The sequence below is a fragment of the Canis lupus genome, chromosome 1 (genome assembly GCF_048164855.1).
Source record: "Canis lupus baileyi chromosome 1, mCanLup2.hap1, whole genome shotgun sequence".
NCBI lineage: Eukaryota > Metazoa > Chordata > Mammalia > Carnivora > Canidae > Canis > Canis lupus.
Window position 1 is genome coordinate 87,970,992 of NC_132838.1, and position 26,729 is coordinate 87,997,720.

The following is a 26,729-nucleotide window of genomic DNA, read 5'->3' on the forward strand; positions in this document are numbered from 1 at the left end:
ACTTCATCGTAAGCTCTGGTAAGTGTATGTTCAAGAAATAGAAGAAATTAGAACATCTAAACATGGAGACTCAGGGAAGGGTTTTCTGAATAAGTGACTTTTAAGCTATGCTATGCAGAGTAAGTAAGAGTTTGCCAGGCAATAAGTAGGAAAAGAGCCAGGGAGTGGAGGATAATATGTGCCAAGGCCCTATAGCATGAAAGAGGTAATTCTTGCCAGTAACTGAGAAGACCAGCATGGTAGATGCATAACGTGCAAGGAGCAAAACATTCTATGAAATAAAGCTGAAGGGATAAATGAGGGTCAAGTTGAGAAGGGACTTTTAGGCCAATGTAAAGAAATGAACATTCTCTTACATTTAATGGAAAAATCTATGAAGGATTAGGTGCAGGCATTGAGTTGTGGTGATGATGGTGAGGTATATGTAGGCATGTGTGTAGGTTTGTGTAGGTGTGTGCATAGGTGTGTGTGTGTAGGTGATGTGAGTTGCACGATTTGATCAATCAGCATCAATCCAAGGGTTACCAGTGGGTCCCATTGAGAGTTCAACAAGCGCCAGATTATGCAGATTAGGAGCTGGCAGACTGACTTCCAGGCTAAGTTTTTCCCTTCTGTGCTGGCCACACAGACCCGAGCCAGCTCCGAGGTGTGAATAGAAGTGATTGAATATAGACTACACCTGGTGGTCTTGACTTGGGCAGCATGGCCCCCAGAGTATGGAAATTTTATCTTGAAATTCGAGGCATGTTTCTCTCTGCCCTCTCTGATTGGGGTGCGCCACTGGCATTTGGTAGCTGGAGTCCAAGGAGGGCCCATGTCCTTCAATGTACAGAACATTTCCACCATCAAGCATCGTTCTCTGCCCCATACAGCTTTGCTGTGTTTCCAGCACACACCCATGTAAGTGCAAAACCTGGTTATGATTTATCAGAGCCTAACTCCATTTTATGCTTAAAGGCACAATATTTTTGCATGTTTTTAGTAAGCAGTGAATTTTTCCAGGAATGAAACACCATGAAAATTGAAGGCGATGGTTATTTGGTTTGCTTTAGAACTTTCCCAAGGATGGTTCACTCCTTGAGAAAATCAGCTCACCAACGACAGTGCCACTCATTGTCCTTGAGCCCTCAGTCCATCTGTATGTTTGCATCTGTCTCATTTGTGAAGGGTCTTCATATAGGTGTAAGCATCTGACCACGTCACTATGGCATGTAGGATACTCAGACCGGGACCTTTATATATGGAAATATTTATTATTTTATTACATGTTATTTTCCTTGCATTGCACCCTTATATTAAAATTAAGGACCTTTTATTGATTTCTCTGGGATCATGAGTACTGATACATTATACTATCTATAAATTTTTTTCTCAGGATGGTAAACAAGGCATTTGAAAATATTTACGATTTAAGAAGGTGTTGGGTCTGATAAGGTTGAGAACAACGGAGTAAGCCTGTCAAATGCTTCAAAATGCTATGATTTTTGCAACGTAGCTACCTACTATTAATGTCTGGATGGTCTCTCAGTAACTTTAACATGCAAAGAATACTCTGTAAAAATTGTAGACCCACAGAGGTATCAAGGTTGACATCACCAATGAGAAGTCATCTTGGTACCATATACCCCCAAGGTAATATGATGAGGACATTGGACCTTTCTGGTGTTCCTCCCCAAAGTCCATAACCCCAGTCTGAAAAAATCAGGTAAACTCAAATCAAGTGACATTCAACAAAATGCCCAAACATTCTACAAAATGCCCAAGACTCCTCAAAACTGTCAAGGTCATGAAGAGCAAGGAAGGTTAAGAACTGTCACAAACCAGAGGAGACTAAAGGAGCATAATAACCAACTGCAATGTAGTACCCTGGATGGGATCCTACAAGACAGAAAGGGCACCAGGGGAAAATGGTTAAAATGTTGGATCGAGTCTGAAGTTTAGTTCATAGAAATGGACCCATGCAGATTTCTTCGTTTTGGCAAATGTAAAATGGTTGTGTATGATGTTAACATTAGAGGACACTGAGTAAAGGGCATCTGGGCATTTTCTGTACTAGCTTTGCAACTTTTCTATGAGTCTAAAATTACTTAGTTTTTCTTAAGTCTTTTTTAAAAAATAAACATAGGAAGGCATTAAGGGGTCCCACACGTAGATATATAACTTAAGGAATTTTTGTAAAGATATAAAATAACCATCACATGAAAAGACATAAAGCAGAAGACATGTCATATCCTCTGTGGACCCTCACACCCCAGGGCCAATATATGAAGAAGACAAAGATGCCATGGGAATCCCTGGCAGCTAATGTAAAACATCATGACCTTGGTAAAATACAAATGCCAGGAGACATAGAAATGGAGGGAATGGAGGGAGCGGGGCAGTCAGAGGAATGGAAATCCAAACTTTGAAGGACAAGAGGGGCATTGCAGAAAGGCTGATTCACAGAAGCAAAAAGAAAGGTTACTAAGCAGGCTATTCTTGGAGACAGTTTGTGTCAAGTAGTAATGGGATGTGAGGGTAACACAAATAATAATCGCAAATACTTAAGGAGACATTGTATATCAAGCACTGTCCCACATTCTTGTGAATGTGCCCTCAGTTAATCCCCACAATAATACTATGAGTATTATGGACCCTGGTTTTAATGGACAAGTAAACTGAGGCACAGAGACTATTATGCATACGTTAGATGGAAGCCTATGACGTTGCCATTTCTGTAGAAAGGTCATATGGCTTGACCTAGTAAGTAACTTGCCTCAGGTGCACAGGTATTGGAGAGGTGGAACTGGACTTTGAAGCCTGGCAGCTGGCTCAAGAGCCTGGGCTGGAGGCCTCTCAGCTAGAGGGCCTCTTACAGAAATGGCTGGCATTTACTGAGCACTCACTATGTCTTGGGCACTATCTAAAGCTTTACATGAATCAACAACTCATTTCCCTTTGCAGCAACACTCTAGAGATAGGTATGATTATCACCCAATTTAGTGGAGGAAACTGAGGCCCAGAGAGCTTCAGTGACCTGCCAAAGGTGGCACAGCTAACAAATGGCAGAGCTGGGATTTGAACCCAGGTTGCTGGCTCTAGAGCATGGGTCCAGTGCTCTCTGCCTCTCGTGTGTTTCTAGATTCAGTGTGGCAGAATGGAGAGAGACGAGCTTTCACATCAGTTTGCGAATCTGGAGAGAAAAGGCTTTCCCTGTCAAACCTCATGTCCTACCAGATGCAAAGCCCTTAGTAGGACATGCAGGAGGGGGACATTATATCTCTGGGCCAACTCAGAATGAATCCATTGTTCTTCTGGGGAACAGAAAATTGACCTCAGAATCTCTTAAAAAAAAATAAGCATGGAAACAAAAGAGAATAAAAGACAATGGAGCAAAAGAAGAGAATGTTGAGAGGCTGGGAGAAGCATTCCTGTGCTGGAGCCATTGGGAATCCAGTACTTTATTTGCAATTGGCTGCCTTCTCTCTACTCTTAAATGACCAGCCGGACATCCCATGGACATTTGGCGCTTTGATCTACTCTGTCCAACAGTGATGTGGTCATGTCAGAATGACCCAGTACTTAATTGACTTAATTTACACCAGGGTTCTCTTAGGCGGAGAAGGGAAAAAAATGTCCAAATGTTGCTTAGACGTCTGGCAAATTAGGTTTTTACAATGTCATTTCATAATATGACCTAAACCTTTACTAACGTTAACTGCCAACTTATTCCAAATTAACAGCATCAACAACAACAACAACAAAATCTGTACTACTTAATTTTAAGAAATGCAGTTCCATTATTTTCACACATATACCATATGTTAAATTAAGCTAGCTGTGGATTGCCTAGCAAGAAGACTCTATGCAAAGAAAGGGCCCCAGAATCTAAAGTAACTCCAGTCTTGACCACTAAGTAATTCAGACCACCAAATTTACACAAAAATGGAAAGCTCCTTAGCTTTATCTCTTCAAATCTCAAAATAGAACAAATTAGGTACCATTGTTCATGGAGCAATATTCTGGGTCAGTGGCATGAAAATACAACTTAGACTAGAAACAGACCTGAATAAGGCAAAGGGGCCTTATTTGACTGAAAAAATGAAAAAATGAAAAATGAAAAAATTCAGTCATTCATATAAAAATTTAATTAATTAATGAAAAGAGCACTGCAATGAATATATATTATTGGCACCACTCTGCCCACTTGGCCCTCTATACCTGTCATGACAATGGCAATTCTCTCGATTTTGAAGTGCATAAATGTGACCATGAACATCTCAACTGGGCTCAGATGCCTCACACTTCCACTGGTTGGTAAAGCCAGATCCCTTTGCTTGATATTCCTCAATTCAACATCAGGCTGTAATCTGAGACCAGTTGGAGCAGTGCATATCCATGGCAACCGTTGATATAACCAGTTCCTTCACTCACCTAGTAACGTGAAGCAATGGGCTAATTGTTCATGTGACAGCAAAACAAGATTTGGCTTTGTTCATTGATTATACATTATCTCAGGCCATTCCTCAGCCTCTTCTCAACAGAGATCCTACTGAAAACCGAACACTGTGATGCTAAATGAAGCCATTAGTCACGGTGGGTACAAACAGCTGTGTCTAAGCCAACTAACTGCTTATACTTGGGCCCATCAACATATTCCAGTGAAGTGGGGAGATCTCCGTTTTCATGGGTTAAAAACAGCCTGTTTACACAGTTAACTGGGATAAGAGAGACCTGAAGAAGACTGAAATTGAGTCTTCAAGCCTATGAGATGAAGCAGCTCGTCCAACGCCCAATAATTGGCACTTCCTGGCCTGGAATCAATTGTTTGTGCCTCTTCCAAAGAATATCAGTTTACTTGTTTCCAAAAGCAACATTGGATATTCAATAAAATGAAAAGTGGGCTTTGTAATATCTTTCACTATATTTGTGGTGATAAACCTACATTTTCCATTCACATTGAATGTGTTATCCACATAGATGTTCTAAAGTAAGCGTGTTGGCCAAAAACATGCTCAAACTTACTCTCAAAAGTCTTTAAATTTTTTTTTTAAGATTTTATTTATTTGAGAGACCGGGAAGGAGTGGGAGGGTGAGGGAGTGTCTGAAGCAAAATGTACCAAGCGTAAAACCCTTGCAGGGCTCGATCCCACGACCTCAAGATCATGACCTGAGCCGAACCCAAGAGTCAAACACTCAACCAACTGAGCTACCCAGGTGCCCCGCTCTCAAAAGTCTTTATACAGAATATTCTCTGTGGACATCACCATTTGGGAGCCACTGACCCAGCCAAAAGAATGAAACACAAGGAAAGTCTCCATGCAGATGTCTAGACATTCTGCTTTAACATGGCTGTCAACTCCCTCATCACAAGAAATGGAACAATGTGGTAACAAAAATGATGGAACATCGTAGGTTTGAATCCAGGCTCTGAGGCCTCTTACTAGCTGTGTGCCATTGAACAAGTTACTTCCTATTTGTGCCTCAGTTTACTTATCTGTAAAATGGACATAATAGTACCTACCTGTTATGGACCAAATTATTTTCTCCCAGATCCATGTGTTGAATCCCTAACCCCCAGTGTGACTATGATGGGGTCTTTGAAAGGTAATTCAGATTTAGAGGGGGTGAGAGGGACTCTCATGATAAGATTAGTGCCCATTTAATAAGCTACAGTGGAAGGCTTGCTTCCTCTCTGCCATGTGAGGATATAGTGAGAAGTTGGCTGTCTGTAAGCCAGAGAGAGGGCTCTCGCTGGAGAATCGATTCTTCTGGCACCTAAGTCTTAGACTTTGCAGCCTCTAGATTTGGGAGAAGTTAATGTCTGCTGTTTAAGCCACTGAATCTATGGCATTTTGTTAGGACAGTTTGAGCTCACTGTAAGACACTCCCTTATTTTTTTTTTCTTCCTATGTTTTATGAGCTGAAATTTCTAAAGCATGCAGAATAATTTCTGGGATATAGCAAGTGTTTTATTAATTGTCGAATGGAATTTTTAAAAGTAAATAAACACCTGAGAAATCATACAGTGTTTCTTGCAGGATTTTCACCCTGTTGTCTTAATGTTCAGCCTCCGTAACCTTAATACCTTTTTTAAAACGTATTTGTTATTATGGTAATCAAATGAGCTAGTATATTTGAGAGCATCTGGCATGGAATCTGACATAGAATCTCCAAGATGGTTGTAACTACAGTTCGTTTGCTATATAATTGTAAGTCCTTGCTGTACCTGAGTTTGAAACTTGTTTCATTTAGACCCATATCGACCCTATTCTTTGAAAGGCCGGCCATAGATGAACATCTGCCTTATGCCTGTCCACGTTGGCCTGTCCTCTTGTGGCCCCCAAGGACCGATGATTGCTCTCATTCCACCAGACGTTGGTTTTATGTCGCCTTAAGTAGAATTGCATCTTACGCTGGGGTTTGACTGTAGCCGGGTCAGACGTTAAATGCACACAGGAAGCTACTCCTCTGTATCTTGTTAGCTGACTTAGCAATCATGCTGGACTTGACCCCACAACATTCTTTTACTCCTCTCTCTCTCTCTCCTCTCTTCGTGGGGGTGGCCCAGGACCCTTCACTGGCTCACACACATGTGTACGGTTCATCGCTGAGCATGCGGCACAGAGCCTGCACATTGATCATTCTCCTTTGATTAACTGGTGGTACGATGTACGGAGAGAGAGGGAAAGAACATTCAGTTATAAACTCTTCAAGTTTGCAGCCCACGAGCTGGTCCACCAGAGAGCCCAGAAAACAGCCTTTGCTTCACAATCAGGCAAGGGATAGAGTGGGGAGAGCCCAACTGGCTCCTTTCCTATGCAGGACTCAGAAACTAGCCAATTTTATACTGCTTGTAACGTAATGTTCAGATTTTCCCGAACGTCTATTCAGACCAACTTGGCCACAGGAAATGCCACCACCGGGCGTTATTTAGAGTAGAACTGCATGAAGTGTAAACTTGTTAAAGAAATGGGATGGCTGTGGTTTAAAAACACACACACGCAGCAAATATAGGTCAGCTGTCACGTCAGTAGTTTGTACTTTGTGCAATGACAGAGTATCTTCCAGCACTCCGATCAGCGTGGCCCACTCAGTTGTTCGCTTGTGAAAACAGCAGCCTCTCTGGGCAGCTGGGGGGGCGGGGGGTTCTGAGTACTGGGTCTGGGAAGAAAATGCAGTTGCTGTATAAACCATCTATTTTCACTTAAAAAAGCAGTGACCACCTTCCCGTGTTCGGGGAATGTGAACTCAGATCCATCCTTTCTCTTTATAAACTCTGTGCTAGGTGTCGGCGCACGTTCTCAGACTCCCCGCTGCTACAGCTCTGGGGTGCGAGTCCTGCGCCAGGAAAGGTTAGGACACGCAAGGAACCGAGGGGGGTTGCCTGGGCCTGCGTTTATCGTCCCTTGGCGCAGCGGGCACAGCGGTTGGCACCAAGCAGAAACCCCTAGGGAGTTTCGCTGCCACCCGAAGAGGTGGGTTTGTGTTCTGATGCGGTGACTGAGAACCCCCCATCCCATCCCCCCCACACACACACACACTGTGAGCCTTTCTTGTGTCTATAAAAGGTGATTCTGCTCAAGTCAGATTGGAAGTGAGCTGTCCCCGAGCGGGCCTGCGGTGTGGCCAGTGCAGGCAGGACAGCTGGCTGTCAGGCGGTGGGATCACGAGACCGCTCACAGGAGCCCGGGCGCCTGTTTTGGTGATCGCTCCTCCTTGGCAGGTGGGGGGAGCGAAGGGGGGTCTGAGAGTCCCCGCTGCAGAAGGCACAGGACCAAAATTCAGGCGGCTTCAGCCCTCCCGCCTGGGGGCAGGGGTTTGGTCCCTATTTCATTTAAGGGCATGAGGGAGCTGCTGAGAAAAAACAGAAGCCACGGAGAGAGGACTTACTTAGTAGAACAAGAAACCGTCAGGCAGGAGCTAAATTGGGTGAAGGGGAATTACTGTCTCTTTCGTAGAGCCAGGAAGGATCACAGTAAGTCGTAGCACCTTATCACTGTCTGACTGGGTCCCAGGAGGTCCTGCCCCGCACCCCACCTAACGTTCTCCCTCCACCCCGCAGTGCTCCTTCCTCCTCTTCAGCTGCTGTCCTCTGCACTACTTTGCACACGAGAGCTTGCCCTTGGCTCACAGAATGCAGCAGGCACGCCACTACCCCAGGGCCTTTGCCCTGGCAGTGCCTGCTGCCTCGAGCACCCTGTCACCAGAGAGGCTCTTGGCCAACACCCTCGTCTGCTCCCACCTCACCTCCTCAGTGTGGCTCCCTGCCACCCACGTGCCCGCCTGCTCCTTCTTGCCCTCCCTTACTTTTTTCTTCCACACTCCTTATCACTTACTAGCACACCATTTAGTTGACTCATTTCTTTTTTTTTTTTTTTAAGATTTTATTTATTCATGAGAGACACACACTGAGAGACAGACAGAGAGACAGAGACACAGGCAGAGGGAGAAGCAGGTTCCATGCAGGGAGCTCGACGTGGGACTCGATGCCGGGTCCCCAGGATCAGGCCCTGGGCTGAAGGCGACACTAGACTGCTGAGCCACCCGGGCTGCCAGTTGACTCATTTCTTATGCTACTGTTTATTTTCTGCCCACCCACCACCACCTCTCCCCCCTTTCCCAGTATTAGAAAGCCCCGTGCAAGGGCAGGTGTGTCTGGTGTGCTGGCACTGGCATATCCCAAGCACTTAGAACAGGGAAGGGACTCGATAACCGCTTGAATGAGGGAAGCTAGACACGTATCCTCATCAGTGGTAATATTATCTCTATTATTATGATGTCAGATGTGAGGATGTTGAGGCTTAGATACAGCAATTGATCTACTCAGTAGTACACAGATGGCAAAATATCGGCTCTAGAACTCAAACTGAACCCACCCATGTTTAGTGCCTTGCGTACAGTGGTTTCTAAAAATGACTTAATAAGACGGATCCATTATAGGTAGATTCCTGAATAGGAAATGGACAGTAATGTGATTATTTAAAACATCCAGACCCAGACAAACAGCAAAATGCTTCTCCCATCCTGGCCCTCCCTGCACCGCCCACCTTGCCTCTCCATCTGAGTTTCTTATTTTCAACAGGTTAATTCTTATAAGGTGAAGGTGTTTATCTTACCTGGTGTGTGTAGTGTTGCCCCGGGGAGAGAGAAAAAAGTTGTTAATCCACCATATGCAGGTGTACTGCCACCCAGCCGGGTGTTAGAATCGTCGTGATGCTTATATTCAGTGTACAGTTGGACTCGGATTCATGGCGTAGTAGCAAGTGATGGGAACTGGTGAGCCCGCTCACGGGAGCTTAGGTCTAAGCAGAACGTGGCCCACTATGATCTGGATTCTTTACTGTTTGAGGAGCATCACTCAAAGTGTGAAAAGCTCACATTTCAACAGTACATGGCCCTAAAATAACAAGAGAGGGGCTGGGGCAAACAGAGCCTGGCAGTTAGGGACCCAGGGCCACCGGGAGGGAGTGTGCCGTCAGGCAGAGCCAGGAGCTTGAGCTGTGAGTCTGAATGGATGTCTTGCATTGACACTTACAGGGGATTCGTAAATAATGTCAGTGGGAACTTGTGTTTGCTTATAAGGGCATTGCTGCATATTAGGGGCCACATTGATTGTTTCCCTCGATGTCATATAACTCCAGGGCACAATCCGATGGGCAGCGGCAGGAGCCATGGATCATTTTGCGGAGCCAGTACAGCTTAGTGTCCATGATATACATTCACGCAGAGAGATGCACAGTCTGGCTCTCTGGACTGATCCTTCTCAGCACAGAAAGCCCTGATGGGAGGCTGCTGGTTCTTGTGACGTGACACTCCCTCTTGAAGAAGAGCCTGGCTCATCCCCCTTCAGACACCTTACAGGATAGATGTATGGTGTACAGGATAGATGTCTGAAAAATCCCCCAACCCCTTTTTAAAGAAAAGCAAGAAAGATATTCCCTAACATGTGGCATGACAGCCAGGGTGGTGTGGACCCACAGTTAAGGGGTCTTTCCACGGTTAAGGCAGTGAGAATGGATCCAAGCTCCCTGCCCCTGTGATACAAGGGCCACCTGTTCCTGCCCCCCTGCTTCTGGGATGGAGTATTTTTGCCACAAAAGGAGGTGTGACAAGAACCTCACAGTCAAGAATTATAGTGGAGCTGGACAGGGCACAAAGATCTGGGAGCGTGAATCATTTCTTTGACTTTTTCTTAGACTTCTTTTGTTGTTTGTGGTTTGAGGAAGAAAAACAAGCTCATCTGATCCTAGTTTGTTTAGGCAAATGTCAAAAAGAGTGAGGTGAGGCCTTAGTCAAATTGTAAGTTAAATGCTTTTTATTTCTGTCCTTCCAACCTTTCCCTGAGCCCCGTCCCTAACTGCCATGAATTCCCAGTGCTCTGCATCATTGACCCCTCTGATGAAACTACTAGCCTGAGACATTGATTCTCTCTAAGGTGTTAATGACTGTCCTCAACTAGAGAAAAATGGTAATTGCAAGAGAAACAAAACCCACTCAAACTAGCTTTAATAGAGAAAGACTGGCTACAAGTGTGTAAGAGGAAACCTCAGAGACATTCAAAGACAGGAAACAAAGCATGATGTGAGCTGACTGGAAATGAAACTGGAAGTGGTTTGGAGAAGCCAGAATCTGTAGACATGACCGCTCTCATCTGCTTTTCTCGCCACTTCCCTCCGCCTCGATCAATCAGTCATCTCTCTGCCTCTCTCCTTCCTCCCCTCACTCTCCACTCCTTCTTACAGATGGCTCGCTTTACTTTTACACAATCTAACGTGGTCTGACTCCACGTGATCTTTTAGTGAAGTTCCTGGCATCACCTCCCTAAAGTTCCAGCACCTCAATTTAGTTCTAAAGACAGAGTCTGATTAGTCATTGGTCATTTGATGAATTTGCTCCTCCTTTAGCGATGATGGGAATGGCCCTAAACTGGGGTTACAGGGGGAGGTGGTGGTGAAGAACTTAGGGCTTTATCCACCTGAAAGGCAGGGTGCCTCTCCTGGCTGTGAGCAGTGCAAAGGAAGTTGAGTGTGTGTATCAGGTGTGTATCGACATTACCTGTTGACCATGGATATTGGCATTGCCTATTGATAATGCTATAGGACAAATCATCCCAGAAGGCAGTGGCTTAAAGCTGTAAGCACGTATTAGCTCAGGAGGATGTGGGTTGGCTGGATGGTTCTCTGGTTTTGGCCGGGTTCGGTCACATGCCAAGGGACTCAGCTGGCTGTCAGCTGATCCAGAGCAGCCTGAGCTGCAACAAAAGAAGTGAGTAGAATCAGAGGCCAATGTGTTTCATCCTCCAGCAGACTAGCTCTGTTGTATTCCTTATGGTTATGACTGGGGTGGAAAAGTGGAAACAGAAACACTCAACGGTTTATTCTGGGTTCTGTATGGACCACATTTGCTAACATCTCATTGACCAAAGACACTCAAGTGGCCAAACTCAGAATCAAGGAGCAAAGAGATAGTTTCTACCTGTTTAGTGAGAGAAACTGTCAAACCATATAGCAAAGGAGCTTGGAGATGGGGGGTGGGGGAGGAGAGAAATTGAAACTATTAATGCAGTCAACCCAGTGTGTCATGGCAACGAACTCAAGGACATGTGCGACAGGCTACATCCTCTCCCAGCAAGACTTGCACAGAATCTTTCTAATACTAATTCCCAGTCCCAAATAATGAATTACCAAGGTTGGAATTTTGAAACCTTTCAAATAACAGCAAAAAATGACAATTTTGTCTCTAGGTAAACTACACGTATAGAATAGCAAGACCACAGAACCAAGATAACAGAGGGAATTGAACTTTCCCCCCATAATGCATGTCCCACCCATACCCACAACTCACATACTATATACCTAGACTTGTGATATCCTGCTTTCTAATTCACTGGGTGAAAAAATGAGGCATTTTCAGTTCAGTAGTGCTTTTTAACTAGCTCAAAGCTGAACATGTGTGCAAATAGCAAGTAGACCAGAAGCCCTGAAGAGTTACATGCTTTTTTCACTGGTGCCCCCCATTACCCCCATGGTGGCTGGGCTCCATGTCATGCAATGGGAGCTAATTATTTGATTGCTTTTGTGCCAGGAATGGAAATAATAAGGCCTCTACAAGTGACCTACAGTTAGCTCCAGGGATAGATGATCCAGTCTGAGAGTTATTCTGGTCTTTTGCTCCTCATCACAGTAATAAAATAACAGGGCTAGATGGGCTTGGAAATCATCTAGTCCAGCATTTTTCAGTGGTTAGTCACATAAACCATTCATTGTTTTGTAAAAATGCGTTCTACTCTTTAATGGTTTTAGAGAGATTGGCTTCTTTTTAAAACCTACGTTATTTTAAAAAATGTATTATCACAGCCACAAGTTGAAAAATCAGTATGATTTGATATAAATAGAAGATAACAAAAAAATAAACAGAATGACAATCGCATTGTTATGAAATTCTGTCCAGTTGTTTGAGCCTTCAGCCTGCCCAATTTTCACTAACAAGGGAATTTAGCAAATATGAAGGAAGTGTTAAAGAAATATTATCCTCGAACTGATGTATTCTCTCTGATGGAGCCAGAGAGATCAAAAGGGATTTGAAAAGGTCATCAGTTTCTCACTGTTATTTAGTGCCCTGTTTCTGTATTCTAAAATCGTCTTGGACTTCCTGAGTTGTCGTGTATGCACCGTGCTGTAGGGAATAGCAATGGTCCTGGTCCCTCCATTCATGGATGGAGAAACTGAAGCCTCTTCTCACTCCTTCCTGATGGTTACCTTTGTGCCACATCACTACTGCTTGGCCTCCAACCTAGCAGTTTGGTTAGGGGAAGGAAAAAGAATTGAGCCACAAAAGAAGTAGAAGGCAGTGCTGGCAGGTGGTGCTTTGGACTTTACAAAGTTAGAGCTTCCCTGGTGTTCGATTATGCTTCCTCTTCCTGTCCTCCATTACTATAAGATATAGATGGTAGCCCTGTTGAGAGAATTAGAAAGTGCCCCACACTTCCATAAAGAGAACTTCTGTCTGGCTCCACCACCATTGAAGACATTTGTAGATCAGGAACCTTCTAGAAGGATGTAGCCATACAAAGGGAGGCATCTCCAGTTGTCTTGTCAAAAAAAAAAAAAAAAAAAAAAGCATTGTGTGAGAAAAGAGCAGAGCCATCTAAATCTAATTCACCTTTGGAGTAAGCCATGGGAGCTGCGCTAATGGAATTTTAAATCCTCTGGCAAACTGTATGGATTTTCAAAAGGAGGTGGAGAAATCCTCTTTGTCCTGTTATCTTCTCAAGATGGATTTTTAGTTGAAAATCCTTTCTTTAAAAAAAAATAGGATAAATGTAGTCATACACTCAACTAAGCTCTTTATTCCATTGCCTGTGATCTGGAATAAGCTTCTGAGACATTTCTTCAGACAGAAGGGGAAGAGACAATCTTGGAGAAATATCCTCCTTCATCATATTTTTAAGGATGATGCTGATTATATCAAACACTCCTTAGTGTTTCATTTTAAATTTCCGCTACTCTTTGGGGAAAAGGTAGTGTGTACATTTAAAAAAAAATGTTTTTTTTCCCCATATACTATAGGATGAAGTCAAAAGGGCATGCATCTTACTCTTTGCAACATGGGTGCCTACACCTGATACCTATAATGTGAATCAAATTTCTTTCTTCACAATCCAAATTTTAGTGTTCAGTACATTTGTCACCTCATCTGAACAACTCAGGCCATTATTCATGTTGGTGGAAACAAAAAAATTCAGATGTCTATCGGCTTGTGTCTGCATTTGTTCATAATACAGACTCCCCTCAACGCTCTCTTGGCCTTTTCTTTAGAGGCACACTGGAAACTTCGTAGCCAGGAAGGCTTGCATGGACCTCTTGAATCTGTTCTTTCTGTTTCTGAGATCCTGATAGGGAATCCTAAAGGTTTCTGAGCTTCAGTTCTTCATCTGTAAAATGAGGATAAGAATATCTGTTCATCAAAATATTGTCATGATTAAAATAAGGCAATATAAGTAAAGGTCGTAGCACATGGCCTTACTTTTACGCATGCGATAGGTGGTCACTACTATTACTGTGTATTCTACACTGGAATGACCACATGAGATAAATCAGAGTATGTGCAGGCTCTGGGGTCACAGAGAAGACAGGATTCAATTCTTCATTCATCACTGCATCTCCAATGCCAGTTCTACTATCACATAGCTAGAACTCAGCATTTTTTAGATGAATGTTTGAATGGTTCTGGCATTATCCCTTATTAGCTGTGTGATCTTGGGTAAGGCATTTTACCCCTTGGCATGTGTTCTCCCAACCAAGATGCAGAGGGAATACATTTCTTATGGAGCTTCTGGGAAGCTTCAATGTGTTGGCCAATGTGAAGTGCCCAGAGCAGAGGCTGGCACATGCTATGTTTTCCCCACATGTATACTCCCAGTCTCTACTATCCTTCGCTTTTGAGGATCCCAAATAAAGAACTGGGATCAGTATTTCCTGGGAGATAGCAAGGGAAGATGGCAAGGGAGACTTTATTCAAGGGGGTGGGAGTGGGGGGCTACTACAATGAGTTTTGTGATAGAAGACAGAGATCAGGCCCAACTCTGAATGCAGCAAGGGAAACTGGAAATTTATGGCCAGGAGCAGGGTATGGGTCAGATCACGAAGAGGAAACACCAGGGTAAGGGGATTCTGGCCATCTTGGCTAAACAGGCTTCTTGGCAAGGGCTGGCCAAGGTGATCAAGACACCAGCTGGAGGACGGTGGAGGATGAGAAAACAGACGAGATATCAATGGTGATGAAGTTATTAAGGGTGAGAATTCTGGCTAAACTGGCTTAGCAGGATTCTTGCTGAAACTGACAATGAAGAGACAAACATGGAAGCACAAAAGTCGAGGCCTAGCTAAAAAAGATCCCAGAAGAGCTGAATAGAGTTTAGCCAGGCAGAGTGTCAGTCAATACCTACCCTAGTCCTGGCTGGAACAGGCCACAAAGTGAGCTGGGGTGGGTTCCAGAAAGCTCTAGAAATCTAAGTGAACATTGAAAACTAAACAGGATTCATCCAGGTGGAGCATGGGAGTGGGAGCAAGGTTTCAGAGGGCCCTTCTGGAAGCAAAAGTAGCATGGCTGAAAATCAGGAAGTAAGAGAGAGCATGGCATTTCTAGGAACTGCAGGAGACTCGTTCCAATCTGTGCTCTGAAAGAGGGGTAGGAAGTGGCAGGGGATGGCACTGGGCCAGCCACCCTCAGAGTTTGGACTTCATCCTGAAGCAGGTAGGGGCCTCCATCACTGGGTTTCCCTTCCAGGGGAGTCTATGATCAGGACCTTCTAGAGGACTCTGTTGGGTAGCTTAGTGCCACAACAGCTAGTGAAAACAATGCCAGCTGTTTGAACACACCTGACCCCAACACACTAGGACCTCGGAGGCAGATCCAAAGGAAGCATCTTTTCTGGTCATAAAAACAGGATCTTGATGTTCTGACATTATTAAAATCCTCTTGGGCTAAGAACATGCATTTTGGACTTGTGGACATGTCAAAAATCACATAATATTGCCAGCTGATTTCTAGCTCAGTGGACTCTCTTGAATGGCACCTGAGAATTACCTGGAAAGTTTTAAAAGAAATGTCCTTGCCTAGGTCACCCTCAGAGATTCAGATTCAATTGTCTGGGGGGGCGGGGGTGGAATGGGGGAAGCTCCCTGTGCAGCCAAGGCTGAGGACTACTATGGAGTGCCCAGTGTAGCAATGTTAGCTCTTGAGAAGGGAATGGGAAGCTCTTGAGAAGGGACTTCCCTTGTCAGATACTCCAGCCAAGATTCTGGGCCAACTTTGCAAACTTTCCCGGTAGATCTTCAAAAGCTACCTGTGGCAACTGCTGAGACCACTGCATGCCCACCCCCTTTGTAAAGACAGGCCTCTCCCTAATGCCAACATAAGGCAGCTGGAGAGGGAGAGCAACCTCACCTCTCTCTGGGCACCGGGAGGGCATGATCTCACTCCAGGGCCCTGTTGTCTGTGAAGCCCTGAGGAGCTTTGTCAAGGATTTGCTTTTCCCCTGAATTTACCTGGAAACTCCAAGCAGGCCTCATTAGCACATTACTCACGCTCACCGAGTCCCACACATCACCTTCCTCCTTCTCACCCCCACCTCCAGAACATTTTTTTTCCATTTGCCCATTTATTCAGTGCAGTTGGGTTTCGTGCCCTGTGCCCCAAAAAGCACATTTTTGGAATGGAAATGCTACGGGAAGAAAGCAGGTAACTAAGGGCCCCAGGGTCCCGGCTCATCACCTCTCATTGGCCTCCCAGCGAAATGCCATCCATCAGGAGCACCGAGCGACAAGCCCTCCCAATGTTTCCCAAAGCGCTGCCCTGCTTTATTCCTTCCTCACCGAGACAGCAGATCGTTAGCTCAGAGCCCCTGGGTTGTTTCCCGCAGCAATTAACTGCTGCCCTGGTGCTAATTCCAATCAATAGCCCCTCTGCCACTGCTCTTACGGCTATAGGCGGCAGCCTCCACAGCACATTTTGGAAGTAACTTGCTGGGGTGGTGAGACTCTGCACCCCCTCCACTCCGCAGGAAAGCCCTCACCAGGCTCCCTGAGGACAGCAGGTGCCCTTCGGTGGGTGGGAGGGGGCAAGGGACAGGGTGAGGAGGCAGGGGTCCTACATCTCTTTTATGTCCAGTGACAACTTGGGAGACGTGCCACACCAGCTCCCCTCTGATATCCCTTGGGATATTCACAAAGCTTTCATTTTTCTATTTTGGCTTTTTTAGAGTTTTGTTTTGTTTTGTTTTCTGTTTGTTTGGAGATGGCTGTATTCTTCCTCCATCTAAAAAAGGAAAAAAAAAAAACCCTCTCTCATTCATATCAGTTGGGTTTTGTTTTTCTTGTTTTTTGTTTTTTGTTTTTTTTTTTTAATCACATAGCCACAGTTTCTCACTTCTTGCCTGTGTTGCTTTCTTCAGCTCCCTGTGGACAGAATGAGACCCGAGAGGACGGCAAAATAATCCAGTTACCTCCCTGCAAGACGGGAGCCTGGATTGTACCGGCCATCATGGCTTGCTACCTTTTAGTGGCGAACATCCTGCTGGTCAACCTGCTCATCGCTGTCTTTAAGTGAGTGGGTCCTTCCTCCAGAGGACTTGGGGTGGAGTGGGAGGCCGGGGGAGGGCAGGCTCTGGTGCTTCCGAAAGGAGAGGAGTTTCTCGCTTGATTCTCTCTCATCTCTATTTCAGCAATACATTTTTTGAGGTAAAATCAATATCCAACCAAGTGTGGAAGTTTCAAAGGTATCAGCTTATCATGACTTTCCATGAAAGGCCGGTTCTGCCCCCGCCTCTGATCATCTTTAGCCATATGACCATGATATTCCAGCACCTATGTTGCCGATGGAGAAAACATGAGAGTGACCCAGATGAGCGGGACTACGGCCTGAGTAAGCTTTGGGTGACAGCCCTGGGCAGCCACAAAGCAGAAATTCCTACTACATCCTGCAGACAGTCATGTAGGACCATGTGCCCACCTGGCTTTTCTAGATTCCTGCAAATGGCTGACAGCTCTGAACACTCGGGAGGACATGGGAGGGCATGCTTATTTGGGAAACAGTGCTGAAAAGACACAAGAGGCTGAAATGGAGCATTCTTAGCCTCACATCTTTCTTACTGAATAAAACCAGTCTTCCAGCAGAGCTGCTTTGGCACCTTTACAGGTTCTAAACTTCCTACTGTCCAGAAGTCCCACTGCAAAATAGATACATATTAACGTGCTCCCAACGCTCCATTATCTATAATGTAACCATCATTATCTGCATTGAGTTGGGCTGCAGGTGACTTAAGATTGATTTTCCATGGTCATTTCTTGACCCATCACTTTTTAAGGTCTTGAACATTCTCCAATCTTATGGGTTATGCCTGTATGACTTCATGAGGAAACCATCCCTGCTCTCTATTAGTCAAAGGAAAAGCAGAAAACACTACCATCCACCTTCTACCCAGTGTTTCTAAAAGGAGGTTCCACTGGCATTGGGGTGGAATGATTCCTCAATGTGTGGGATTGTCCCACACATTGCAGAAGATTTAGCACATCCAGCCTCCAGGCATTGAATACCAGTAGCTCCTGAATGTCCCTAAATGTCCCTTACTACCCCACCCACAGTTAAGAACCACTGGGGAGCTAGCCCTGTACAGCAAGCTACTGTGGTTTCTCAAACCGTGTCAAATAGACCACGCATACTAAATGTACTGGACCAGAGCCTCTAGGGTTGTGACCCAGAAAGTGTCTCTTGTTGATCACTGGTGCTCTAAGGTTTAAACCAAAGCCATTTCCTCAACTGCTTCTCTAAATCTGAGACTTTCAACAACTTCTCTGACAAAGCGATGCCCAACTTCTTTCCAGACATTAAAATCAGAGAGTTGAAGAGGGCTGTGAATCCCAGAATTCACCATTTCCACTGGAAACAAAAATCTAGGCAAATAGAAAGCTTAAAGGGGAAAAAGTTTCAAATTTCTACTGAGCTCTTTGTAGCTGTTTCAGTTATGAATTACTCTACCTGATGTTAACAGAAAGCTAGACTAATAATAACACAAATAATAAAGTTTTATTTTTCTCACATCCCAAAAAGTGAAGGGATAAGAGCCCAGAGCTCAGCAATGGCTCTCTGAAGTCAGAGACCCAAGTCCTGTTTTTAGCCTCCACTATTCCGTTTTGCACTGTTTCATCTCGTGGTAGCAAAATAGCTGCCATCCTCCCAGTCGTCACATCCATGCTCAAGGCAGGAAGAGGAGGGGAGGTGAGAAAATGTAGAGAAAAATGGCTACATCTGAATAGTTTGTCAGGCAAGCAGAACCTCTTCCCATTACACCACACCTTCCTGTAGCCAATTTTTTTCTTTTGAGCCAGCCTGGGTCTTGTGGTTGCTGCCAACTTCAGAGGAGGCTGGAGATGTGTGGATGTGGCTTTCAAGCCTCAGTTGTGGGAAGACGGAAGGAGAGAATGGGGTTGCAGTGGGTTTTAGGAAGGCCAGAGAATAGTACATGTCTGCCATACTTCATATACCAGAAATTGAGCTTTTGAATAGCCTTCTTTTTCTTTGATTTGGCTCCTTTCTCAGCCTTACAGTGGGCTTAACTCCAACCAGTCCCTGCAGTAAACCAGATACACTCAGGTGAACTTTAGGACTCCATAGTGAGTCTAATGCAGAGAAGGACAATGACATAAGTTGCCTGACTGGGTTTGGATTTAGCCTGAGACTTAGTAAAGCACCTCAGCCCCTTTTCCTAACCTTGATAAATGACAAATCTCATTAGGCCCACAGATCAGATGCCATTGCTTATCCTTCCTGTCTTCATTCTCTCACTTTTTTCCACAGAACTGTTCATAACTGATGATGAGCTCAAGAAAGTACATGATTTCGAAGAGCAGTGCATAGAGGAATATTTCAGAGAAAAGGATGATCGATTCAACTCGTCCAATGATGAGAGGATACGGGTGACCTCAGAAAGGTATGTTCCATGGGCACATGCCTCTCACAGGGATTTTTTGCATTGTGACATGACTTACCAATTGTTTTCATATGTACAGCCCCCCAAAACAGAGATCCCCTTGTGTTTATTTTTATTGTTCAAGTTTATGAGAGAACAGAACATTGTCTGAAGTGTCTACTTAGTACTACGTACTTACAGATCCTAAACTTCTCCAGAAGGCAGTAACACCTATCTCCTGGACACTAGATTGTTGAGTCTAGGACAGGGCAGGGCTTGTTGACTCAGACCAAAAATTGGAATATTCTGGCCCAGACACCAAGCAAGAGAGATCCAACCCAATGCAAGGGTCTCCAGCAGGTTGACATTTCATGTAGATCACTGGGAATCTTTTTGGGAGGAGTAGAACAGTTCTGGTATTTGGATTATATGCGTGTTTTGTGCCTTCTGAATCAACAGCAGTGAGACTTATGAATCTGTTACAATAATAGATGAGGGCTTTTTTAATCAGAATTATTTTTGTTTTATTCTTTTTGTAGAACAAGGTAAAAGCAAAGAATAGAAGCAGATCCTTTTACCCAGTGGTGATATATTTTTAGATCTCACTGGCCAAGCAGTTTTGTGGACCAGTAAGACTATAAGAAAAAAGAAATCCCAAAATACAAAGAACAGAATCCTTGAAATTTAATAAATCTAGCTTAATGCAATTGAATTTACATTTTTCTTATTTCTCTCATTTTCCTGTAGACTAATAAAAACTTCATTCCAGGCTGGCACATTCAAAACCCAGCATTTGGGAAACACTGTGATAATGAACATGCAGACTATTACAAAGCATTGGTATAACTCTAAATTGTAAGCATTTGAGATATGAAGATGGCACTATTATAAATAGTGGGAAAAGGCATTTATTGATGGCTTCAGTTGATATGATTCAGACTTGTAAGATATGAGTCAGTGACCTTGAGTTTTCAAGAAATGACATTTTGTCTGCCTACCCACTCTGTACACTCTCTAGTGGTTCTGTAGAAATTATACAAGTGGCATTTTTCTGTCCCTGGCTCTCCATTTCTGTAAAGAACGCAGTCTAGATAAGTAGGTATATACACACATGCCATTGAGTGATTGTATCCATTGGTACGCAGCCAATATTAACAAAGTTTAAAACCATGCACAAATTTTATGCACATCTGTCATTGCACAATAGAGCATTCTATGATGATATGATATGAGCAATTTTCTGGCAAACAGAGGAGGGAGCTGCAAATCTAAAAATCTCTCTCATTCTGTGGCCTTGAAAAAGCTATTTATTAATGGACATATAACCATGTGGTTTCCAGAAAATTGTGCCATGTGGACACATTGCCTATTGCTCAAACATATTTCCAAAGCATATGTACAGGAGACTTTGAAATGCTTTTCAAACTCAAAAAGCTACAGACCTAGGAGCAAAGGTAGGGGGAAGGAGTATGGAGATTCACGGAAGCCTTGGCCTCTCTGGGGAACTAAAATGAGAGGTATAGACACCAACACATGTGAACCTGTTGTGACCATGTCACCAATTCCTTGGAACTGAATGGAAACAGCACCTTCACCTGAGCCTCTCACCCCACACCTGCAAACACTTCCAGGAGACTCCTTCCCCAAGACCCTCTTCCTCTTGGGGTAGTTACAGAGCCCCACCCTCAAGGACCATGACTGAGGTGAGCAGTTCCCAGAAATCCAGGACAGATCATAGACACCCCCTTCCTGTATCTTAGGCATTAGATAGGCTGGTTTTCTGGAGTAACAGAGGCTGGGAGGACCAGGACAACCTCATGACCAAGCCCGGGTGCCAAAGAAGTAAATCTAAACCCAGACCTCATCCTGCTTCTGTTACTTCTGTCTGTGTTTGTTTGGAGTTTGATTTTTGTTGTTGGTGGTGGTGATACTGGTTTGTTTTGCATTTTCAAGTGTGTTTTTTTATCCTATTCATTTTATCTCAATGTTGACTTGATAAGCATACCTGCTATGCCTTCAACGTAATTCACCAGATGCCCACCGGCACAGATCAGGTCAACCAAGACATTGGCTCCAACAATACCTCCCATGACAACACTGGCCCCTTACTCTACCACCTGTCCCTTGATTGATAACCAACCAGGTATCCCCGTTTTGCCACTCAGCCCAGTGTGTCAACCTCCCTGCTAAAATCACAGAGTGCTCCATCACAAACGTTATGCATCCGCATTACTGTATTGGTCGAGATTGTCAAGACAAGATGAATATTATGCCCACAAAGTCTCCTGTTAATGAACCTTATCTTTTTAAAGTACTCAAAAGGTACCATCTGCTTAACTACATACGACTGAGCTATTCTATAATGCTGTCTAGAATTTATGTCCACCTCACATAATTCCTAGAATTCAGGATTTCTCATATCAGGAAGACATTCTCCTATCTCCAGTCTCCTGGCATTTCTTTTTTATTTCCCCTTGGTTCGTTAAGGGTCACCTACATTTTCTGGCAATCACAGCTGGAAGTTCTTTTCTGGTTTCTCTAACCCATTTAAAGCAAGGTTTGCAAACTGGTGGCTCATGGGCAACAGCTGCCCACAGAGGCTTAGGCTTGCATCCATTCTGAATGTCTCTGGCCTGGGCGTGCCACAGAATCCTTGCTTCTGACCTCATACACTTCGCCTGCTTCATCTACTTTCTTATCTGCCCTGCCTGTAGGCATTGAGCTCTCCGACCCCTGGCTTACAGCTTCTAGATCATCCTCCCCATCATCTCACATGTCAAGTTCCACTTGTCAGAAGAAGTTGCAGTTTGGATCTTCTCTCCTATAATGATTTAAGCAAAGTAGGATACACATCATTTTTAGAGTCATTTATCTAATATTATCTTTCCTGAGCCAAAGAGCTTTGTGCCCTTTTTGCTCTTCACCTAGATCCAAAAAAAGGAATAGTCATGTGACTATTAATAGTGTATTCAACTTCTAATTTTCATAACAAAGGAAGACAAGAATAACTTAGGATATATGAGACTCATAACTAATCAAAAACCAGCATAAGCCAAAAAAGATGAGTTTCACCCACCTCCCAACCATATCTTTTCTCCATTGCTGATCTTTGGTCTCTCCACTGATTGAGTTGAATTTAAATAGCTCTCCCGTTTCCTTCCCAGGATGATGAGAAGGATAACTGGCCCAAAGGGAAGGGTAGATGATCCTAAGGGACTTAAATAATTCACAAGTTAGGTGTCAGTCTGTGGATAAACAAGAGTTTGCTTTATTTGTTCTGCATCATTGGCTTTCATTTGAAAACCTGTGTGAGCATACCCTTCCCCCCACCCCCCCACAAGAGGCCCTGTGATTGGTTCATGTGATACGGGGTTGTTTTTGCCCTTCATCCTCTAGCCATCCTACTGCTAGCACTTCAGGGAGTCTTTTTTTTTAATTTCTTTATTTAAATTCAATTTCACTTACATATACTGTATTATTAGTTTCAGAGGTAGAATTTAGTGACTCATCAGTTGCATATAACACCCAGTGCTCATTCCATCAAGTGCCCTCCTTAATGACCATCCCTTAGTTACTCCATCTCCCCACCCTGCTCCCCTCAGCAGCCCTTGGTTTGTTCTCTATAGTTAAGAATCTCTTATCATTTGCCTCCCTCTCTGTTTTTGTCTTATTTTATTGGAGATTGAAAACAGGCATGGCCTGACAACCCTTTTTTCTTTTTCTGCCTTTCCTTTGACCACATTGTGAGGTTATCAGAAAAGACAGGAAAATGAATTTGTAGAAAATAACAGTTCTTAAGAAATTGCATAGGGAAGCTGAAATTTTCTGTGTCATTAGAATCTTCTCATGAAAGCCCTTTTCTCCATCCCTTTGGCCATTAGAAGCTAGTTGTCTTCTTAGCTGAGCTTTTCACCAACCTTTTGAGTGCTCTCTAGTGGGATCCTGGCTGTCACTTTCTTGGGCGTCTGGGGCCAGGAGACATCTCACATCCTTCAGGGCCCTGTTATATCCTTATTGTGCTTGCCTCCCGAGTGAATAAGCCCTGCAAAGCCTGCAGATGTGAAAAAGGGAAAGAAAACTGAGGTGTTCTTCCCACAATGTATCTTCCTTTCCATGGTCCCTCTTTTTTTTTTTCTTACTTAGTAACTTCCTGTCTCTCTCTCCTTGAGGCTTCTTATTGGTTCATTAATTCTTATCATTCTCACCTCCTTTATCTCCTGAGTGCTTTGACCAGAGTCAGCAACTGGTGACGGCAATCGCGACCCATCGCTCTTGGCTTGTTCCTCAGACCTCTTTATATGTGTGATGCAACACCCATTTATGATCGCTTTTCAAAAAAATTGTTTAAGATTAAGAGAGGCACTCTGTTTATGGAATAAGCATACATAAATTTTATTCTAGGCTCTTTTGTTCTTTTATAACTCCTATATTAAACCCTGCAGTTAGATCCATGACCTGAATAATCAAACACTCAGGTGGCTAAACACATCCAGAAGTCTGGGAGAAGATTTGTGAAATAGTCTATCCCCACCACCCCTCCAGTCTTAGGCTTCAAAACACTTCAGAGCCCACAGGAGAGCCCGCTGAGGAGAGATTTGGTGAGAAAAAGCTCCTGGGTCCTGCTCTAGCTATCTTCCCCACCACCTCCAGCTATTCTATTCCCTGGGGCCATGCTTCTTTGTCTTTGTTCTTGAGGTTTCCTCAGGTGCCTCTTTGCTTTCCTTGAAAAACCCTTTTCCTTCTTGTACCACCTCTCTGTTCTTCCCATCCCACTGGGCTCCTTAGCTTCTGTGTCCTATTTGCTGTCCACAGCCAGCTCCTAACTCTTCCTCATGGTGCCCTAGCTCTGCCTCTCATCTGCTGCTTTTCTCTGCAGTGTTGGATCCTTGGGCTGAAGGCAGGTGGGGTGCGGGGAGGGAGCGCCCCACAGTGTAGGCAGAGCTGCCTCACAGTGTGCAGACCGGTAATCACATGCAGTTATGCTAAAAGAGCATCTTTATCTCTTTGCACACCAACCTTGTATATACCAGGCTCCAGGAAAGGAAGGAGAGGGAGGCAGAAAACCATCCTGCCTTTTTTTAATTCTGCCAACACTAAAAAACTAGGAGGACCCAGTACCTAGTGTATCCAAAATGGGAAGTCTCATTCTACAAAAATGTGTCTCTCCTGCTCCTGACTGTAATGAGGACGCGTTTAATCCACTTACCCAAAGCTTATTGCGTTGCAAAACACAAAACTGCAGTACTTGCAAGACCACACTGCACAGGCTAGATGGTGACAAAGTGAATCGTGAGTCTCTAAGACACACAAACTTATTATTGTAAGTAGTTTGTTTCTCAAGCTGTGTTTATAGCGCAAAATGAACTGAAACAGGAGAAGGTTGTATTTTCCTTCTGAATCAGCTGTGTTAGCTGAGTGAATAACATTGGGTTTGCCAGATACAGAAACTGCTCAGTTGACAAGTCTTTTAGGAATACTCCTGGGCACAGTGGTGGAATGTTCCTGGACCCTAGGAAGGGCCACATTGGTTCTGGAGCATGGGGAGTATGTCTCCAAGGCAGGGCTCCTGAGGGCAGTCCAGAAGCTTGGGCTGGGTGAAGGGAACCTGAAAGATAAAAGAGCAGAGTGGATGGAGTGAATTGGGGGTGCAGGGGGGCTGTTACTGAAAATGGCAGAAATGTGACCTGAGGCCAGAGAATCACACACACACACGCACGCACACACACGCACACACACACACACACTGGCCAGAAGAGCGTTTTTTGGTTTTGTTTTTTAAAGCCTACAGATCCTCAGAGAGGAAAACCACATGCCTCTTATACCTCCTTCTGACACTGAAATGTATATTCTTCTCTGATGGAAGTGTTGCTATTATTTTTTTTTTACATTTTTAAAATTTAAATTTAATTTGAGGTGTTGCTATTATTAAACATACCACCACCACCACCACTGGCACCACCACCCCCATTGCCCCCATCACAACAGCTGGGGGGACCCAGCTCCAATTCCCACCATTGTTGTAAGATACATTCTGTACCTGCCAGCAGGTTTCTTTGAAGGGTCAGCAGACACAGGACTTACTGTGCACATTGGGAGTTTTGGAGAAGTATCTTTATCTTGGTCCTCTGCAGGAAAGTTGTGAATAGGTCTTATTTAGAGTCTTCAAAAGATTTGCCTTTGGGCATTTCAAAGTGAAAGCTGGAGGTCAGAGGCACCTGGGTGGCTCAGTCAGGTAAGTGTCTGCCTTCAGCTCAGGTCATGATCCTGGGGTCCTGGGATTGAGTCCTGCATCAGGTTCCCAGTTCAGTGGGGAGTCTGCTTCTCCTTCTCCCTCTGCTGCTTCCCCTGCTCGTGCTCTCTCCCTCTCTCTCTGTCAAATAAATAACTAAAAATCTTAAAAGAAAGAAAAAAAAGAAAGTAAGTTAGTTGGAGGTCAAACCAAAGCTTGGCTCTGGTCTGTCCTTTCCCAGTCAAGTGAAAACTATGGCACAATTTTATTTTAAGTGTGTGGCCTCTGTCTTTGTAAATAAATGCGCAGGCAGCCTGTTAGACAATTGAAATCAAGTTCAGCACCATGATTATCTCAGTGAACGGTTAGTGGCACCTGGCAGCATGGAAATGGAAAAAGGAATATGAGACAGATCGCGCCCTTGAGAATTTCCAGTGGAGAGGGTCAAGACATCTAGAAATAACTGTAATATAAGGCATCTGTGATCAGCTGTCCAGAGAGACACAGGGAGAAAGAGAGAGGAGTAGGAGAATTTACTTATTGATAGACACTCCAGAGTTTACCACAAGTTACTTTATTGTAATCTTGGTTAAATTTCTTGATGTTTGCTTTGCCTTTATGAATGAAAGCCTTGGGTTAGATTAGATCAAGTCCAGGTTCCTCAGTGACAGGACCCTATTAATTCCTTTGGAGGAGCTAAATTTTAAGATTATTGTGAATAGCAATGACAACAAAACATTTTACAAATGCACAAAATAAAAACAATCCCAATCCATACTCCAAGCCTTAAAATGTACACTGCAACGAGAAAAGCTGCCTTCTAAAATTCTGTTGTATGGTTCTGAGTAAAGTCCTCAACATGCAACAATGCTCAATTTGATGGTGACTGATTAAGCCAACGCCCTAATATTTAGTTAGGTCATTAAACCTTGCCCCAAGTCACAGCTAAGTCATGAGGTCCTTTGGCCCCACTCCAGTTCAATAAGAACTACTCAACTTTGGTGTTTATTGGGATCGTGCATTAAATTTTACTGAGTAGAAAGGGGTTTG

At 44.1% G+C, this 26,729-nt stretch overlaps 1 protein-coding gene and 1 long non-coding RNA gene across 15 annotated transcripts in view; one reads left to right on the forward strand and one right to left on the reverse strand.

Moving 5' to 3' along the window:
• TRPM3 (transient receptor potential cation channel subfamily M member 3) overlaps positions 1–26,729 on the forward strand; it is a 493,501-nt gene that overhangs the window by 458,217 nt on the left and 8,555 nt on the right. For all 11 annotated transcript variants that reach the window (XM_072838286.1, XM_072838297.1, XM_072838304.1 and 8 more), the window contains 3 exons: positions 16,937–17,087; positions 17,207–17,406; positions 19,339–19,471. In XM_072838286.1, the coding sequence (XP_072694387.1) occupies positions 16,937–17,087; positions 17,207–17,406; positions 19,339–19,471 (484 nt within the window). The remainder of the gene's footprint in view (positions 1–16,936; positions 17,088–17,206; positions 17,407–19,338; positions 19,472–26,729) is intronic.
• The window catches only part of LOC140639870 (uncharacterized), a 71,140-nt gene continuing 53,000 nt past the window's right edge, over positions 8,590–26,729 (reverse strand). Inside the window, exons 2-6 of one of the 4 annotated variants that reach the window (XR_012036515.1) lie at positions 25,532–25,843; positions 23,656–25,055; positions 23,368–23,501; positions 22,527–22,666; positions 8,590–13,915 (exon numbers count right to left, since the gene is read on the reverse strand). This is a non-coding gene — a long non-coding RNA (uncharacterized lncRNA). Of the gene's footprint in view, positions 13,916–22,526; positions 22,667–23,367; positions 25,056–25,531; positions 25,844–26,729 lie in introns of all 4 variants that reach the window. The other 3 variants (XR_012036518.1, XR_012036519.1, XR_012036514.1) reach the window with 3 other exon arrangements.